The following is an 18,519-nucleotide window of genomic DNA, read 5'->3' on the forward strand; positions in this document are numbered from 1 at the left end:
AAAAAATTTCTTTTATCGTTTCAAGCTACGGAATATGCAAAATATTTTATATGTATAACTGGTAATTATTCGTTTCGCTTGTAACAATATACGTTACCGCTCACAAGCTACATGAACCTTTGACAGAGAGAAGGATTTTAATTTTCCCCTTTGGGGAACAATATTGTATCCTGTATATGCGAGTGTATATGTATTTTATTCACATTCTTTAAATACATACATACATATATATATATATATATATATATATATATATATATATATATATATATATATATATTTATATATTAAATAAAAGATATTATTTCTGCAGAAGATTTTTGCTTGTTGAAAATGAGCGTCAACGTGAAAAGACACATTCATACGTGTAAAATTTGTGTGTGTAACACAGAAAAGTCTATTCTTCATATCTTTTGACGATGATTTTTTGTTCTTAACAATGAAAGAGGTGTTGCATCTGCATTTACAAGCTTATATTGAAATAAAAATAATTTCTAACGTAAAAGAGCGCCTTTAACATAACAATATTCCCCAACAAATTCCCGTTCCCTTGCGAATGAAGCAACCGCACTGCGCGAATTTCGCATCCGCCGGAACAACGAACAACGGGAAATGCAGCGGCAGGTTATGCTTCCCATCTCGAGATCCTACCTCCCGTCGCTGCCTCGATGGGAATTCCCATTCTTCGCGTTTGACGGCCCGGAATTTTCCGGCAGGCAGCTTCGGCGCGGGCGGCCTGAACTTCTTCCCTCCTCCCCCTCCCCCCCGTGCCGTGCGAGAGCGTAATTTTAGTTTGATACCAGCGCAATAGCCGTGCGGCCTGTCTGCTCTTCTTTCGATGTAATAACGAAAGACCAGCGGGAGGGGACAGAGGAGAGGAAAGAAGAGAAGAAAGACGGAAAGAGAGAAAGAGGAGAAAGGCAGCACTACTTATCCTCCGTATTTTTCTTTACAGCGACTCTCCTTGCCCTCGATCGAGACAAAGCCGCAGGTATTACCTTATTTCCCCAGCGTCTTTCCCCTTCTATCGTGCAAATCCTTCTTACGCGAGTGTTCGCCTATATAACCTATTCCACCATCGCGCACTCGGCTACTTCCTCGCTCCTCTCTTTTCTTTTTCTCGCCTCTCTCGCCTGATGTTTACGCCGAAACAACCTATTCTCATATTATATTCTCAATGGATTTCGCATTCTTCATGTGCCCACCCAGGACAAGACCGATATGCATAATGACGATGCCATGATAAAAAAAAGGTGAAACAGGATTTTTTCTTTCCGATAACATATATGTCATTTGATGCAAAATAAATATCATTATAATAATATAATGGACGACTTGCACGGCACGATTTGCCATGCAAAAGGTGATTTTGTTGTGTATCTTCTCGTTATTTGATATTAAATATTTTCGTTTAAATCTCTTAGCTTAGACCATAATAAAATCCGGTTTTATTCCACTCTAATATTTACGTAGTATTACACGCTATATCGTGCATTGATTTCCGCAGGACGATAAGAATCGTTTGATCACGCAAAGAATATATTGTCGACAGATTTTCACGTGACAAGCGGGTACAACGTTTCATCATGAACGCTAACATTGTCGTATGATTCCCACCAATTTCCAATGAGCGGGAGTGCGATGTATGCACTTTCGATCGATCGGTCGGACGGGACGGAAAGAGAGACGGATGTAGAGAGCCTGCGGCAAAAAAGTAGGATAACATACGTCCATGCACGCGACGGGAGAGACCACAGACGAACGGACAGCCCTCGTGCACCTCGCGCACCGAGAGAGAACGAGAGGGAGAAAGAGAGGCACGGAGAAAAAGGGAAAGACCCAAAAGGGAATGGGAGAAAGAGAGAAGGGAGATGGCGGAAAGGTCGGTGGTGGGGCTGGTTGCCATTGTAATGGCGTGTGCCATGGTCCCCATGTGCCAACCACCCCGGCAGCTGAGCCCTCTGGTACGCTCCGCTGTTAAATACGCTGAAACGAGTAAACCATTCGCGAGAGTTAAACTCGTAGTTATCACTCGAATCGATATACTATATATACCAACGAATTTCTCTCTCTCTCTCTCTCTCTCTCTCTCTCTCTCTCTCTCTCTCTCGAACGCATCCTCTTTAAATCCTCCCTCGTGGACGAGCGAGTGCTCGCAATTGAAAGAAAATGCGCCCGTTTTGTTCGCTCCTCGTCGAATTGACAGTAACACCGAAACCCTCGTTATTGACCGTTCGAGAATCAACGTTTTCCTCTTTAAAAGCTATTCTTTAAGTATAGATTGTAGGAAACTCGCGCGATTCAACTTAGAGATGAAGCCAGGATGATCTTCCACGGCGAAATATTCGATTAATAAATCGCGAGCGAGTCGTAATACGAATTGCGCGAATATCCGTGATTGTGGCGAAACAACTGAATTATTTCCTTACTCGCCTTCGAAGTTACAATTCAACGCGCTCATTAGTACGTACAGCAACGCTGGCAGCGGGACAAGGGAGAACAGAAACGGCGGGAACGCCTCTCGAATACCGACGACGGGAGGTCACCGAAGTATCGTAACTACCCAGTAATTAAGTACGGATGCCGAAGTGGCGGCCAATGGAGCGGCCACCGGAATAAAGAAGATGCAAAACGGATTCTCGTCGACGAAGGCGGAGCGGTATTTCTTCCTCCTTTTTTTTATTTATCTCCGATCGTAATTCAATCCGGGGACGAACGTGCCGCGAAGAGAACGAGGTGGAGGAGGGTAACTAGACCGAGGGTAGGTCACTATGTCTCCAGACAGAGTGAACAATGGCCTGGCACCGTTGCGAGATGAACGTAACGCTCGCTTACCAGTGCTCGCGTATACGTTCAGCGCAAGCGAGAGAAAAATAAGCGGGAGGAGACGTATAAATTGATAACAATAACGAAGAGGCCAAGCTGGAAATCCGCAGCTGCATGAGCCGCGGACGGTAAGAGGCGAAAAGAGAATGAGGCGAACCGGGAAGAGACGCGGGCGCGCAGCTGGGGGGAATCAAAATATAATTACACAAAGGTAAGCCGTAACACGGAGACAGAATCGTGGGGAAATAGACGGGTCTCATTAAAATTGGAGAGCTGTTTCGAAACTGCGAGACTGCCGTGTCGGTTGCAGCTCGTCACCGTCGAGCATTACCTTTTCCCTAACTCGGTCCGACCTCTCGTCCCTTCGCGTCGTCTTCCTACCTTTCGTGCCGCGCGGTGGTCCCGTGAAAGGTTGAAACAAAAAGAAACTTTTCCGCGCCGCTTACAGACGGTTGTTAAAGAAAATCTATGTAACGCGTCATGCAACGACGTTTAACAATTTCTACGATCGCGTATACCTTACCTTACCCAAGCACATTTATTATACGAATGTCATAGATCTGATGTCTATATCTGGATCGGTCATCGGAAATCGAAACTTCTGAATTCAATCTAGAGTTCGAACTAAAAAGTTCAAAGTTTTAAGAGCTGTTATATTAAATCTTGTTAAATTATTTATATTCTTATTTACTTTTTTTTTTTTTTAATCAAGACACTCTTATACGACTATGAGAACTTTCTATAATTATAAGGCGCGTAAATAAAATGGTTCACAATTCGTCTCGATATGTACGTATACGATTATCTTGGCAGTTAATCTCACGTTCTCACGAACGGCTCTATGCAGTAGTTTAGTTTTATTTTTCAATGATGAATATCCCGATAACACCGTAATGTTTCAGCAGCATATTTCCAAAATTACTCAGACTGCAGTGCAGCTGATTCGTATCCGTGCAGATTTAAGTCCGGCGCGCATGATATATGTAGACACGGATTATTTGATTTAGTGGACGTGCGTCAATACGAGCGAATGCATTTGATTCGACGTTGATAAAATCATTCCCCTCGCCTACCGTTTGTTCCACCGAATGTGAGCCAGATCGATATATGCTAGTTCGGCCATATATTTCGGCACAAAACTTTTTCGCGTGTGGCCATCGAAAAGAATTTAAATTCCTAAAAGATACACACGCACAGTTTGCAATTTAATCAGTATCATTGAAGCCACATGTCTCGCAACATGAAATCAAATTAATTTAAGGCTAATGCTTCAATTTGGCAAAATTGTTGCTTTGCTTGATGCATATAACAACAAATTATTTTACCAATCCGTAAATACAAAATTTTTTAAATACTATAATTTTAGGCTTAATTATTTTCAGCTTTTCTGTACTACTAATTTACAATATCGAAAATACATAGTATCTTGACAAAAATTTTATAAACGTATGTACTGTACGTATGTCGTTTAGAATGCAGAGCTGTCCTCAATATTTCCGCCGTGAAACAACGGAAAGTCGTTGAGTGGACGGCGAGAGTCGAGCGACGGCACAGAGCGAAGTTGGAAGGGAGGATAATTCGAAAGATTAACGAGCTATTTTCAAGCAAAAACTCGAACGACCATTCGTCAACCAAATAAATTCCGCATGCCTACAATAAATAAAAATGCGCTCGCCTCCCTCCCTCCCTCCCCCTCCCCGTGGGAGGGTGCGCCGGGATTGTGTGCGGCTTATCGGCCGGATATTTATTGTAAAATACCTACGTTTCCCCCCCAGTCTGACGCTACGGTCAGGCAAGCGGATTGCGGCCATTTTTCCTGCAAATTAAATAAACGGAGGCCGCCGAAGGGTTACGTCGGCGGTCCGTGCGGAGCCAGGCAAAAGTCAGTTATTTCCCGGAGAACCGGCGAATCTCGAACTGGGAATTTTTATGCGGCAGCCGCGCGCATTCCGAGCTAAGCTTTATACGGGGCTATGTGGACAACTAGCGTTTGAAATTTTCGCCACCACATCGCGCGCGTCCTCCATTATTGATAAATATCGAATAACATGACTTCTCCATTACAAAATCGGCTCTGGAATAACGAAGCGACCGCCGGGACCGAATTTCCGCGCGGAATCGCTCGGCGCTCGGCTTTCCCAACTGATGTACAATTCATGAAGACGATCCCCGACCGGTCTCGGGGCGCGTTGTCTCATTTTTCCAAATACCCCTCTAAAATCCTAACCATATACCCGTGATACCCGGGGCGCGGCGATGGTAAAGGCTTTCCTCTTGGCGTCTGCTCTTTTGCGCGTATCGCCTCACGTCCCGCCCGCACCTCTTCTGCCGTCGAGCGTCACATACGATGATATCGCGTAACACGCTCCTGTCGTAATTCGAGCAGCCGGGGATCGAATAGTGGCGTTGGATAGCCCGTTCCCGCTGAAGAGGCTGTGACTGGTAACCGGGCACGTCGGTGTTAAAGTCCCCGTTTCCGGGACAAGTTTCCGCCGCGGAAACAACCCGAAACGCGTCCGCGAGCGCTGTCTCATTGTATCAGATCCGTCGACGTCTGGATGGGCGCATCGCACGGGGAATGGGGACAAGGGAGAGAGAGACAGGGAGACGAGGAGGAAACGGCGCGCACAGTAGGGTGTTGTACTGGCTAGGGGGGGGCGACGGGGGGAGGGGGTGGCTTACGGTTGGCCAACAAAGGCCGTCGATCGTCGACGTCGGCTCATTCTCTCGGCGATCGACGTGAATGCCCGCGAAATTTATTGTTTCGCCGCGGCTTAGCACGCTCTCGCACCCACACGATCCCTTCTCTGACTTCCCTCCCTCGCTATACGGCCCTTCGTCTCTCTTCCTTCCCCTCACTCTCTCTCTTTCTCTCCGCCTCTCCTCCTTCTCTATCTTTCTCTCTCTCTCTTCTCCGCGCGACCCTGACCGCGACCCCTGGACGCCATACACCACGTCGCGGGGGACAAAAGAATAAATCCTGATTAATCTCTCGGTCGCGCTTCGAAAGCCTCCGAGGGTGCCCTCGCTCGCTCATGCGCGCGCTCGCGCGCGCGTGCTCTCGCTTGCTTCATCGTTACCGCCGGAATTACGCTTCACTCGGCGCAACGAGTTCTACGTGTCTTTGCGCGGCTGAAAAATTAATGAGCGCCCGGCCGCTTGGATTTAGTGGCTGGCGACTGCAGTACTTCGTAAAAATAATTTCGTAACGTTAGCGCGCGACGTGGCGACGCCGCTAAATGACATCTCGCTGAAACACGCGGACGTTGCCTAATAGTTTCCCTCTCTAACTAGAATGTAAGAACCATAATAAGAAGCTTTCGCTCCTGACGTTTTTTCTTTCAAAAAGGTTTTTTCGACTTTTATCGCGTAATTCGTAGAACATTTCCTAACTTATTTATGCAACGAACTTAGAATTCTACGTCTCTTACATTGAAACCTTACCTTTATGTATTCCCGTGTATTTATCCTTGAGGACGGTGAATTCGTAAATCTTGCCGAATTCCTCGAACATCGGACGGAGGGCATCTTCTTCGAGATGACGTGGTATTTGTCCGACGAAGAGCTTGATGGCGCCTTCGCCGTTGCTGGACGAGGGCGATGTCGACACCGGTATCAGCATTTCCTATAGCTTAAGCGAGACGAAGTTTTATGGAGCTAAGTCTCGCTGTCACCTTTTCTTTCGCGAACTTCGCCCTTTAATGCACTCGGACTACTCGTTTCGCACTTTTTATTTTCACCTTCAAAGACGGGCACCGATCACCACGTGGCCTCGAGCGACGATGGCGCTCGTTGATTACTTATCGCCACGCGCATAAAGCATGACCGCGACGGAGTCAGTGAGTACTTGACACGTGAAGGGGACGGAGAGGGAAAAGGGGGAGAGAGAACTAGCCGTCACGGAGGCACTCGTTAACTCTCGTTTTCGAGGGAGTGGAAGGTTGTCGTGAAACGGAGGCGTTATTCGCCGAAAACGGCAGTCACGAAGCGGCGAGGAGCTAACGGGGCGGTCGGTAGGGTGGTTTTTTAATCAGAAGCTCGATAAAAAATACACGATAGCGTAATCTTCGTAGGAACGGAAAACAGAGCGAGCGCGGACGCGGGGGGGGGAGGAACGGTGGGGGAGAAGAAAAGAGGGACGCAAAAACGAGATGGAACCACAGTAAAGAGGGTGGTGGAGGCTAATGCGGAGAGCGCGCAAGAAAGCAAATACTTAACAAGAACGACAGAGATAGAGAACGGGAGGAAAAGCCGACGGAAAGAAGTCCGACACAATAACGCGCACGCAACGATTAATGAATTTTGCAACGCGGCACAACGAGTTAGTCAACAACCGTTGAAGATATAGTCGTATGAATTAGATATTAAATACGCGAACGATTGTTTCGAAAACGCAATGAATGTACACGTGGATAAAAAAAAACACAGATACGATCAAATTCGCTTAAGCCATTATTAATGATACCTTCATTACATCACGATATTACGGAATCGAGCGATGTGATCGGGGCGATCTCTTCATATATCGTGTGTATGCTAACACATAAGCATTTGCCTACAGCTGATCGGAGATAGACGATTTCACATGCGCGCATGTGCACGAGCACGAACACCACGCGGTCATTCGACGAATACGGTATCTATATCACTGGGCTTGTAACAGTATAACAAAAGATTTTTTTTCCTATTCGATGTCACGGGATTTGTAATGTCCAGATTTGCGCGGAATAATTTCGATAACAAATTAACGGTTACAAGCAGAAGCACGCCGATACATCACAATACCGCACACTTTCACAGCACATACATATTTATACGTTTCTTTAGATGCGACGGAAAAATATCTCGCCATCTACCACCGTGAAATTTAGCGATATCAGCCAGACGCGCAGTGTGATTTGTGATTTTATTCGCAAACTTCAGTAGAGCAAGCGCGACTCCCACGCGCGTAGTTGTCCAAGCGCTTCCCCTTTAATTCTTAATTTCGTATACGTAGTTGATCTAGTTTCCGAAACCCAGTTTATCACGTCGAATATCTCTCTGCCCTGGTGGCAGTTGCGCAGATTACTTCCGCCGCGTGACCGTTTGTCGATAGTTCACACTGGCGACTGTGACGATCGGCCGTACTACCTAGACGATATCTTAAACTAAACGATCACAAGCACACGGCACGTTCACGATCACGAGAGAATAGAAACTACGACACGCTGCACGAGACACGAGACAACACTGATGGTTGAACGACCCTCGGCCTGATCGGCACCGCGCGCCCTGACGCCACAGTCCACGGGGAAATTACACACACACACACTCCCACCCACTCCATCCCTCTTATCCTGCGTGCCCACCCCTACGACGACGTCACCCCATCTCGATGCACGAGGGGGCACATTTCCCCTTGTGCCGAGACCTTGCCGAGCGAGGGCGTCTTTGCTCCCTCTTATTAGTCTACCCACCATCCCTAGCAGCATGTGCACCATCCATTTTCACGGACCGCCCTTAATCTCTGATGCCCCATTCACCCGAATTCGCATTGAAATTGGATTCTGGTAGAACCGATTTTCTGATCATGCCGATCCGGCAAGCATCGAGCGAGATATGATCGGAAATGAGAGATAGGAAATATCTCTATAAAAAATATAAGAGATATGCGATAAAATTTAAGGCTTAAGTGCGATTACAATCTACATCGGAGAACTTTGCTTTCAAAATTGAGTAATTTTGATAAGAATGTGAGCTATACCTACAATAACATAATTTCAAAGAACTGTATTATGCCAGATTTTTTATATAATTAATTGATATATTATGTAAATAATAGATACAATTTTAGAGAAAAATGTAATAAAATATATTAATTAAAAGCAACATATGCTGATCAATGAAACGCGGGGAACTAATCGCATTCGCATGACCCGATCTCTTTCTAACTCCTGCGCGTTCGATAAAAATATATCACAGCAATCGGGCGTTACGCCGCTTTTATGGGCGCTGCTTTTGCTATAGCAGCACTGGAAAGGGTACCTGGCATAATGGTCCCCGGTCTTACGGGGGTTGGCGAGCTGAGTCATCGCCTCGTGCGATACTCGATCGCATCCTACTAAACCGACCCTCTAGCGAGCACGCACACTTAGAACAAGTGCGTGTGAACGTGCGCGCCTCATTAATGGCTCTCCCTTGCGCGCTCGCGCGCAAGCGTGTGTGTGTGGATGACCCTTTCTATTTCTGCAAGCAAGAGCACTACGTATACGCGGAAACAAAATGCGCGATTTTATTCGCCGTGTTAAAATCGAAAACATTCAACCGAATACAAAGCTACGAGACTGTCTATTTATCCGAGTCTCTCTGAACGTTGCGCCCGCGCCGCGCCGCGCCGCGCCGCGCGGAACACGTGTGTCGAGCCGGCTTTTTTCGCGACAAGCTTTTTCGTTCCATTTCCTACGTTACAATATTCAGCCTCGTTGAAACGACGACTACCAACCAGCCGGGGCTGATATCTATAAATGCGAACATCCGCGATGCAAAACGCCTACATTTAAACATCACGGTCCGCGCTCTGCCGCCATTGTTACCAGGAATTTGGTGTCTGCATGTATACGCATGAGAAGTAACATCGGGCGCACGTATCTCCGAATTTAGTTAGAACATATGTGCAGGCTTCACGCTTATCGATCCCCGTTCTTCTCTAAGGAGAAAACGAGAATAGCCGAGGTTAATGCAGGTTCTCGGGGGGAAAGGAAAGGGGGAGGGTGAAAAGAAAACATCGTTTTCTGTCTCTCGGAAAAAATGCGATCAGTACAATGGTTTGGCCAAGCGTTCACGTTCGCAGCGTTCATCCGACCGTTGAAGTAGCTCTTTGTTTCTGTTTGAAAAGCTATCTTGCTTGCTCGTCGAAGCTGAAACGCTGTCGCGAGAATGAATCGAGATGAAGAGCCATGAAACAAACACCTTTCCGCGAATGATTTTAATTACTTTAACATTTAATTGAAATGCTGAGAATAATATACATTCATCCTACACAAAACGGGTATATTTTTTAAAATTCGATAACTCTTGTAAAAACTTAGTAAAATCTTAATAAAACTTAATAAAATCTTTCGCGAGCTTGTTCATTAATGCAATAAAATTATGGTGCAATAATGCAATAAAATAAGATTTTAGTGGCTATATTTTTATTTGGAATTGTATTATCTTTTATCATAAATGTACTCTCACAAATGAGTGTACACAGAAAAAAAGAAGTGTCAAAGCAACACTGATTTACTTGTATATAGTTCAATCAAGAAAAAAAAAGTTGAGATAAAAAGTTGAAATTTTTATAAAAAGATTATATAGGTATTCTTGCGTATATACAAGTATATATCAGTATTGTTTTATCATTTTTTTTCTGTAACTCCTGATACACTAAACAAGCGATGATAATAGAAAATTGAAAAAATCTTCATTGATAGAATTATCGTGCTAATTCAGTTTTCTTATAAATATGCTTCTATATCGCATTATTTCATTAAAGTGTTTTGTGATGTAACATATCACTATAATGTGCAAAGTATATAATTCTGCTACGTGACTTACTAATTTTCATGAAAAATTTGACGCAGTTTGGAAAATTTTTCCACGAGCTTTCAAGATTTCGCTGACATCGGGACAAGCTTGGCTGTAACGTCAATCTCGAAATATTGGGGGATCAATGACGTGTCGCTCGATATAACATGCAGCGACTCCGCCTGTAAATCTTATTGATTTATATTTTTCGCTATAATGAAACCATGGCGAAAAAGGTGCGAAGAATGTTCGACATCGACAACGCTCAACGTACACGCGATAAACTCGACGACGTCGACGTTGATTTATAGCAGCGAGGAAATTGCCCGAAAGTGTACGAATTTCTCACCGAACGGCAGAGATGCGAAATGTGATCTGCAAAAAGTGCGCTATGGTCCGTAGATAATGTTACGATTAAGACAAAAAGTGCGAGCGAGATCATCGATGCCTTTATACACGGTGTCTCAAAATCACCGAGCTTTTATTTCTTTATTAAATTCCTGAAAATTTTTAATGGATCACACGCTATTTTATTTTGCAACTTTCGATGTCGAGTTGCCTTTGTATCTGAACGTCAATTTAAATTATGTTAACATTCAATTAAAAATACAGATAATATCTAATTTAATTACAACCGTAAAATTTAATTTATAAAATTAATTAATCTATTTTCGGTAACTTTTATAGTTTAAAAATAATGACTCGACACACACATTTGTGTTAAGAGTCAATTAAAAATTTCTAAATAAGAATCTACATCAAAGAAATTGTTTGAAAGTTAGACACCGTGTATACAAAGAGAGGAGCGTTTTATTGGCTTTACGCAAACCGATATACACGCGAATCGAGCAATGCGAAAGAGAACTAACAATTTCCAGAGCTGGGAGATGGAACGCAGCCGTTTTTCAGAGAAAAGTACTCTCGCCGGAGAATTAATCACGGCGTTCTCTTCGTATTGGGAGGTATGTATATATCTGACGTTCTCTCGGACCGTCAGAGAGACTGCAACGTTTTCGGTATAGCTCGTGCTCGTGGAATTACGGACTTAGCCCGTGGCCCGTTTTTTCACCGCCCGATATACGCCGAAAGCGAGTTAAGTCACGCATGATTTATACCGACACACTCCGCGGGGCCTACTCTCGTCGTCATGGTATTACATGGTGTATATACCCGCGGTTTATACCAACCAGCCAACCCAACGTGTCCCAGCGGCGGTTTCTCCGCCACGTTCACACGCGCGAGAAAGACACCCGAAAAATATAACTCTACGATATCAGGCGCATATGCCCTAGAAAGCCTACCTGCAATAATTCACGCACGTAGGATGCTGTTACCTTGGCAGCTCCCTCCATACACACACACACACACACACACACACACATACACAGATAGACACATACGCGATATCATCCAGCCGGTATTGGCCAACCTCATGGATGTACGTACGTGCACGTGTGTGCCGACACGACTCGGCCCCGTGTCCACGCGCGCGAGAATGCATAAGGCAAGTATGACATAACTCACGGTAAAGTTCCAGGCCACTTGTGCCGCGTAAATTATTAAGCATGCGTAGTTCCTTTACCGTTCGAGAAACGGGACGTCGTTGGACAGGGTTGGTCACATCGGGGAAAATGTAAAGGTCAGAGGATCTCCCCAGACGGCGGAGGAGTGGGACGCAGAACATGGCGACGAGGAACGCACGAGGTCACCGGAGCGATTCCGTTCCTTCCTCTCTCACCTGTTCCACCCTCCTCCACCGGTCGGTCGCACCGTGTACGAGATGGAGCACCGTTGTAATACCGCGTAATGCAATGCAATGCGATCTAAGTGAACTTTGGCCGGGTCGAGCGCATGCATATTAGCCTCATCGCCAAGTAGTGTTACCACACAACCTCCACCTCTTGCACCGTACCTTCGTCTAACGCCCTTTCCGTCCCTCTGTAAGCCCGTTCGCTTCCTGGTTTTCTCTCTCCGCTTCTCCCTTTCCCGTTTCAAACTACCATCCTCTCGTATAACCCTTCGTTCTCTCTTCCTTCGCCATCTCGGGGCTCATCTAAGGCCGACTTTAATGCGCGAGGGTGCCACGGGATTTGCCAGATTAGCGCCAAACATTAGCAACAGACGCAGCAAGATGCTACCCGTTAGCGACGTTCTAAAAATTATTTGCCGCTTCGTCGCGTTCTTCTCGGCTTTTATCCGAAATGTGAAAATTAACTCTTTGAGACACATAAAAGCATTGCAAAAATACATATATTATCAAGAAAAATATTTCTTCTCTATTTTAATATATATGATTTTAATATAAGAGTAATTTCAAATTTATCTGTAGTGTTTCGAAAGAAAAAATTAATTGTTTTGTGTCAATTACGTATAAGAGTTATGCCGAATTCAACGCTTTTGCACAAAATCTGAAAAATGTTTGATATATAAAATATAAAAAGATATCTTATTAAATAAATACTGACAAAGAATTTTCTTCGATTCTAATATAACAAATTAGTTCAAAATGTAAAAGTGAAAACAAATTTACTATTTGACGCACTGCAAAAGAATAGTTCAATGATAAAAAAAAAAAAAAAAAAAAAATATTAACACAGAATTAGTCAAGATTATATACTTGTTACGTCGCAATTTTAAGAGAGAACGCGTTCCTAAGAAGTAAATCTTCAGCGTACCGTGATGCAACTTAATGTTTTGCGCGTAACCATTCCTAGGTTTCACGAGGATCTGACCTGAAACTGTTTCCGCTGGGTCTTCCGCATCGAGGTAGAGCTTTCTCGTTATCATTATAATGTAACTTGACCCCGAGTAACACGCGCACGCTTACGAGGTGAAATACAATACTCGTCGTTTACATCGCCTACCTGCCATCGTACGAGACGACGTGATGCTCGTGTCGTCATCGTCATTCGCGATATTTACAAGTCGCTTCCGTCCACTTAAATTTGTGATTTAAGCTCGCAGGAGTCATTTAAATACATTGATAGCGCCGAAATAAAGAGTATTTTAAAGTTCAACACCCGGTGGGTAATCCGGAATTCTCGGATGAGCGGGCGGACGACCGTTCCTTCCGACAAGTTTAATAATTGATTAAAATGACGTAATTCGTCCCTCACCGTTCTCGTATCGCCGTGGCGTTTACCTCGCTTCGCATCCAGCCGGTGCTCCGCTCTCGAGAGTACCTAGGAACCGGCTCAACCGGCGCGGCGCGCGGCGTATCGCGAAAGTCGTAAAGCCGCATTACACCGGAACTGCCGATGCGCACGAGAGTTTGGGATTAGAGCCAATCAATTACCGGGAGCTCTCTCTCCTTCGCCATCGCTTTCCATATACACGTCCAGGTGCATACGTGCACATAGCCCGCAGAAAGACGGAAACGATCGCGCGCCACAGAACGATGAGGGTGTTTTCAGCGGCTCCGAAGGCGCGCTCGCGAGTAACGGCGGATGTATATATCGGCGAAACACGCATCCCCCGCGCGCGGAGAGATCGCAAACGCGGAACGGCGGAAGAAGCGCGACGGCGGGGGACGGAAAAGTGAATTAGAGCATTCGATGAGTCATAAATCGACTACGGTGGCCTCTTAACGGAATTACCCGTCGGTAAATCAACGATGAGAAGAAAAAAAATATGAGAAACAAGGAGGAAAGAAGGATCTCACGCCTGGACGCGGACTACCTACAGTCTTGGCACTCGAACCGAAAACAATCGTGACAGAGCCAACGGCGGCGCGATAACTCGAATGCAGCGACGCGTTTCCTCGCGTCTGTGGGATAGACGGTGGTTACACGTGTATCGCGCGAGTAATTCTTTCGGTTTACTTGCAAGAACGTTGTAAATTCGAGACCCCAATTTCCCGAGCCATAGAATCCGATGTGTTACGGCCACGTGATTTTATCGCCGGGAGGCTCGTCGAGAAATATATGGAAAAATCATGAAACGCGAGCATTCGCCCGCGCGATTACGGCATTTTTCCGCGTAAAAATCAAATTAAATAAACTCCAAGCGCTATTACGCGTGGTCGCAAATTTATTCGTACATCACGCAGATTGCGATTCGCGCACGCCAAGAATTAAAACAATGAATATATAGTCGGATAATTTTTACAAAAGCCCGGTGACATTTTAACGCATGCCGCTCTTACGCATCCGGATTTAAATTTCCGCCCCAACCGGTCGAGCCCGCCAATGCATGTATAGCAGGCTACTTCGAAAATTATTCGAATAAAGCTGCCGCACGAACTCGCGCGGCATTCGCGCGCGCTTTAATAACCGTACGGCCACAATATGACGGCGGCATTTAACGGCGTTCCTGCCCGCCGCACCCGAACAACAAATATTTATGCATTCTTGATGACGTAGCGATCCACGCGCGAGCGATTACCAATCAATTAACGTTATTCCGCCGAAAAAAGAGCAACCAGCCAGTTTAACGCGAGTAGAGCGACAACAGAGAGCGGTTTTGATTTTTGAAGAGAGAAAGAGAGAAAGAGTGCGAGACACTCCCGGCTCTCTCACGTCAGGTCAAACCGCACCCGACCGCATCGTCGGCGTTACCGGCGAATTATGAAATATACCAATTATGGCGTATGAACCATTAATATAAATTTTCTATGATTAAAATGCCCACCTCGCGTGTCCGTTGTTTTCGCCGGATAGCGAAATCATTCTTATATAATACGTAACAGACCGGACGGCTGGGAAGTTTATAATACAATGATGGATTAAATTTGCAATAACCTATTAATTGTAGGCTACAGCAAAATTAACGTAACGTGATAATTGTGCAGGAAACCGTGCAGCCTATAACCGCCGTTGGCATTATAAATTGATTTTCTCTATTTCGATAACGTTAAACTGGAAATAAAAGTGCTCCCGTGGGTACTATCAGAATTTCGTTACCTGCATTATAGCGGTTGTACGGTACAACATTTGGCTGAAACTGATTAAATATCGGGCGTTGCTTACTGAAAACAAAATTGAACTAGACCGAATATTTCCATAATGGAAGCGTGACATCATTGTTGACCGCCTCCTACAGAGGCTAAATACAGGGGCCGACGATGTTTTTTCGGATATACACTGAATTATGCATTGAATTATGAATAATAAATCAGAGTGGCGTTTACTCTGCAGGCATTACCGCATCTTTTTCAGGCAACATTTGACAAACTATCGAACATCATAAACGTATTGTAAATGTAGATGCAATTGTATCTTTGTGTTGATAATATCTTTTATCGCCTTTTTTTTAAAGTTACTTAATCCTTCATACTTTTGTTCACGAAATAAATAATATGTATACGCGAGTCGGTTGTCTTCCGACTCATATCGAGTACAGACTTTCGGCGAGGCACTATTCTCCCCTTCCCTCCTCTTGCGTTGCATACATATATATTTACATGCATTTATATACATATACCCGTGCGCGCGCGCGCATCATGACATGAATGTGTAAAGTTCGAGCAAGTTTCACATTCTTTCCAGGGCTCGGCGAGTTGTCGGAACGTTTTGAAATTCCGACACTCGGGACTCTCTCGCCACATGGTTCCTAATTTCCGATCGCCTCCACGCCCACCCTCGCACCGAATTCGGTAAATGCCCGTCCGATATAGGCGCAAGCTCGTACATAAGCACATACGAGGGCTGGACGGGGAGCGTGATATGAGTAAGTTTGATAAGCCTCGGATCAGACTGGGGCGAAGGCGCTCAACGCCAGAATATCATCCTCCAGACGGTAAACTGGGTCGGTCATAACCGGGCCAGGCAGGCGTTGGTATAAATTGAAAGAAAATGTATTCTCTCGGGGAAAATGAAATTAACATAATAGCGAGAGAGCGGCTCGCCGTGATTTCTCCTATACTCATTATCTCTCTTTTTATTTAAGGGATAACGGACCGCGAAATGTGTTACGGAACGATACATAAATTTAAATATGGTACGCTTATTAAATTGAGATATATTTTATAATTGACACGTCTACATAAGACATGAAATAATTTTCCCCGTCAGTAATATATCACGGTGGTATTTCGCGGCAATAATATTTAGATTCCTCGTACACGCGGCCGTGCTTTCAATCACAGGTCGAACATATCGTTGCATTCCGATTGTGCCGCCTGTTTATAATGCGACAACAACGTCGTCCGATCGATGTGAGCGCGATCAATAAAGCGACTCGCACTCAACGTTTCACCGCATAATCGAAGTCTAGACTCTCTGATTTATGAAGAGTACCCAGCAATTTCCTGCCCATTAGTCAAAATCGTTGGCCCGTCGCAAAATTTCGTTACATTCGGCGGCGATAGCGAGATACATCGGGCCATACAATTCCAGTTCCGTATTCAGTATCGAATATCGGCCGGTATTACAAATCGAGAATAGATCCGACCGGCCGTGAATCGCGCGATATCTATATGATCGCGTAAACGCGACCGAGCATATTTCACAAGCTGATTTCAGAGCCGAGCCGAGTTGAGGGAGGCAGGGTATCGCGAATTCTTCGTGACGCGGTTAGAAATGACCACCACTGTCGGGGCAAAGGTTGATACATGTATTCGAAAGTCGTATCCAAGAAGAGAGCACTCTCTTGGCAATCGCGCGCGCCCACCTCGATAGGCAGACACCTATCACCGAACTCCTGTATTCCGTTCCCTCTCCGCGCTTCTGCCTATCCACCCTAAAGCCGCACTCCACTTTCCATATTTCTAAAACTCTGAATCATTTATCCGTGCTCAGCCGTGCATGTTTAGCCGTTATAGATCGCAGCAGCCCTCCGCGCGCGCTCAGCCCTTCAGGAAGGACGCGGAGGGATGCAACAACCACCGGGTTCGTGCGCGCATCGTGCACATTCGTCTTGATACGAGGGCATAGCTAGCTCCGAGACTTTGAGGAACTGCCGTGTGGGAAGGTCGGCCCGTGCTTAGAATTACCATTAGGGGAGGGCGTCAGCCGTGCCATCCGGGCTGTTTCGGCACGAACAAGATACATCGGCACCGCCTGGTTAATTCCGGTTTGGAGATAACGCTCATAGACCCGTGTACCGGTGACCGCGATAAGTACTGAGAACTGAAACGCGGCACGCCGATAAGGCACAGGCGCGCGGCGCTTGAATCCGTAAGCGCATCTCGAAGAAGCGAAGATGCAAGTCGCGTGCTCAAGTTATGTGTTCGGTGTATGGCAACGCGATAACTTGTTACGCGACATGTAAAGATTTAACGCACGAATGTGGAACATACAAGTCCCTTAATTAGAGTATCTATAGATTCTATAGTATAAATAGAGACCTTTACAATCTCCATAAAACCTGCCTATCACAAATGATATTTTTTGGGGAAAATATCATTAATATTGACAGTGAGTAAAGTTAAATAAAATTAATTAGCGAGTGACTAATCTGAGAAAATCGATTTATCACGAATTCTTAGGCGATGACAGAAGATTTTTCATACCTTAATCATACCTTAGCGCATATAATCTATGGAAAGAAAGTTGTTATTTCTCGCTGAAAAAAAGTTCGCGTAATCTCTCAAAGGTAAGTTAACATCATAGTTGCGGCGAAGACGGAGCGCAGTTTCGGCGAAGCAAGGAGAAACGAAAGAGGGTGGCGAGAAGCTGCGCGCGGGCCTGTTTTCCTCGCGGAACAAATCGGGATGCCTGACGTACGTGTGTAACAAGGCTCCGCGCTCGCTCTGTCGCCGTGCACAATGTGCAGAAGAGGAGCACCCTATTGTGACCCAGAAGTCACCGCCACGCAGGGAGACGTCGCCTCCCTCAACCGGCATCCGTCAGAACGCATTACGACCACCCCTCGCGTTACTTGGCGGCCTCCGCAGCCGCCTGCCTCCGTAACCACCCCCATCCGTCCCGGTCTCCACAAGACAGCCATTGCACTCCCTATTAATTACATTGCACTACCACCCGTCTGCCCCGGCCTCCCTGTGCCGCGGGACCTGCAGCGGGTTAGGCCACGGTCTAAATACTATGGACCGCCGCCACCGCGCCGTGAGGTACAGTCTCATCAGGAGCGGAGCGTCGCGACCCGCGCGGGCGGATAATCGCTTTGAGAAATTACCCCGCACGCCCGACTGACGCATCGTTGTTTTCGTCGTTAATCAAAACGCCCGATTCACATGCATTGTAAATCTCC

The 18,519-nt window shown here is 45.6% G+C and overlaps 1 protein-coding gene across 1 annotated transcript in view; it reads right to left on the reverse strand.

Moving 5' to 3' along the window:
• The window catches only part of LOC143895238 (CUGBP Elav-like family member 3), a 119,321-nt gene extending 112,488 nt beyond the window's left edge, over nt 1-6,833 (reverse strand). Inside the window, exon 1 of the mRNA XM_077402232.1 lies at nt 6,271-6,833. Within this exon, the coding sequence (XP_077258358.1) occupies nt 6,271-6,448 (178 nt within the window). The 5' untranslated portion in view covers nt 6,449-6,833. The remainder of the gene's footprint in view (nt 1-6,270) is intronic.
• Nucleotides 6,834-18,519: the final 11,686 nt, after the last annotated feature.

The sequence above is a fragment of the Temnothorax americanus genome, unplaced genomic scaffold, assembly GCF_048541705.1.
Source record: "Temnothorax americanus isolate GAGA-0224 unplaced genomic scaffold, ASM4854170v1 Scaffold15, whole genome shotgun sequence".
Classification (NCBI taxonomy): Eukaryota; Metazoa; Arthropoda; class Insecta; order Hymenoptera; family Formicidae; genus Temnothorax; species Temnothorax americanus.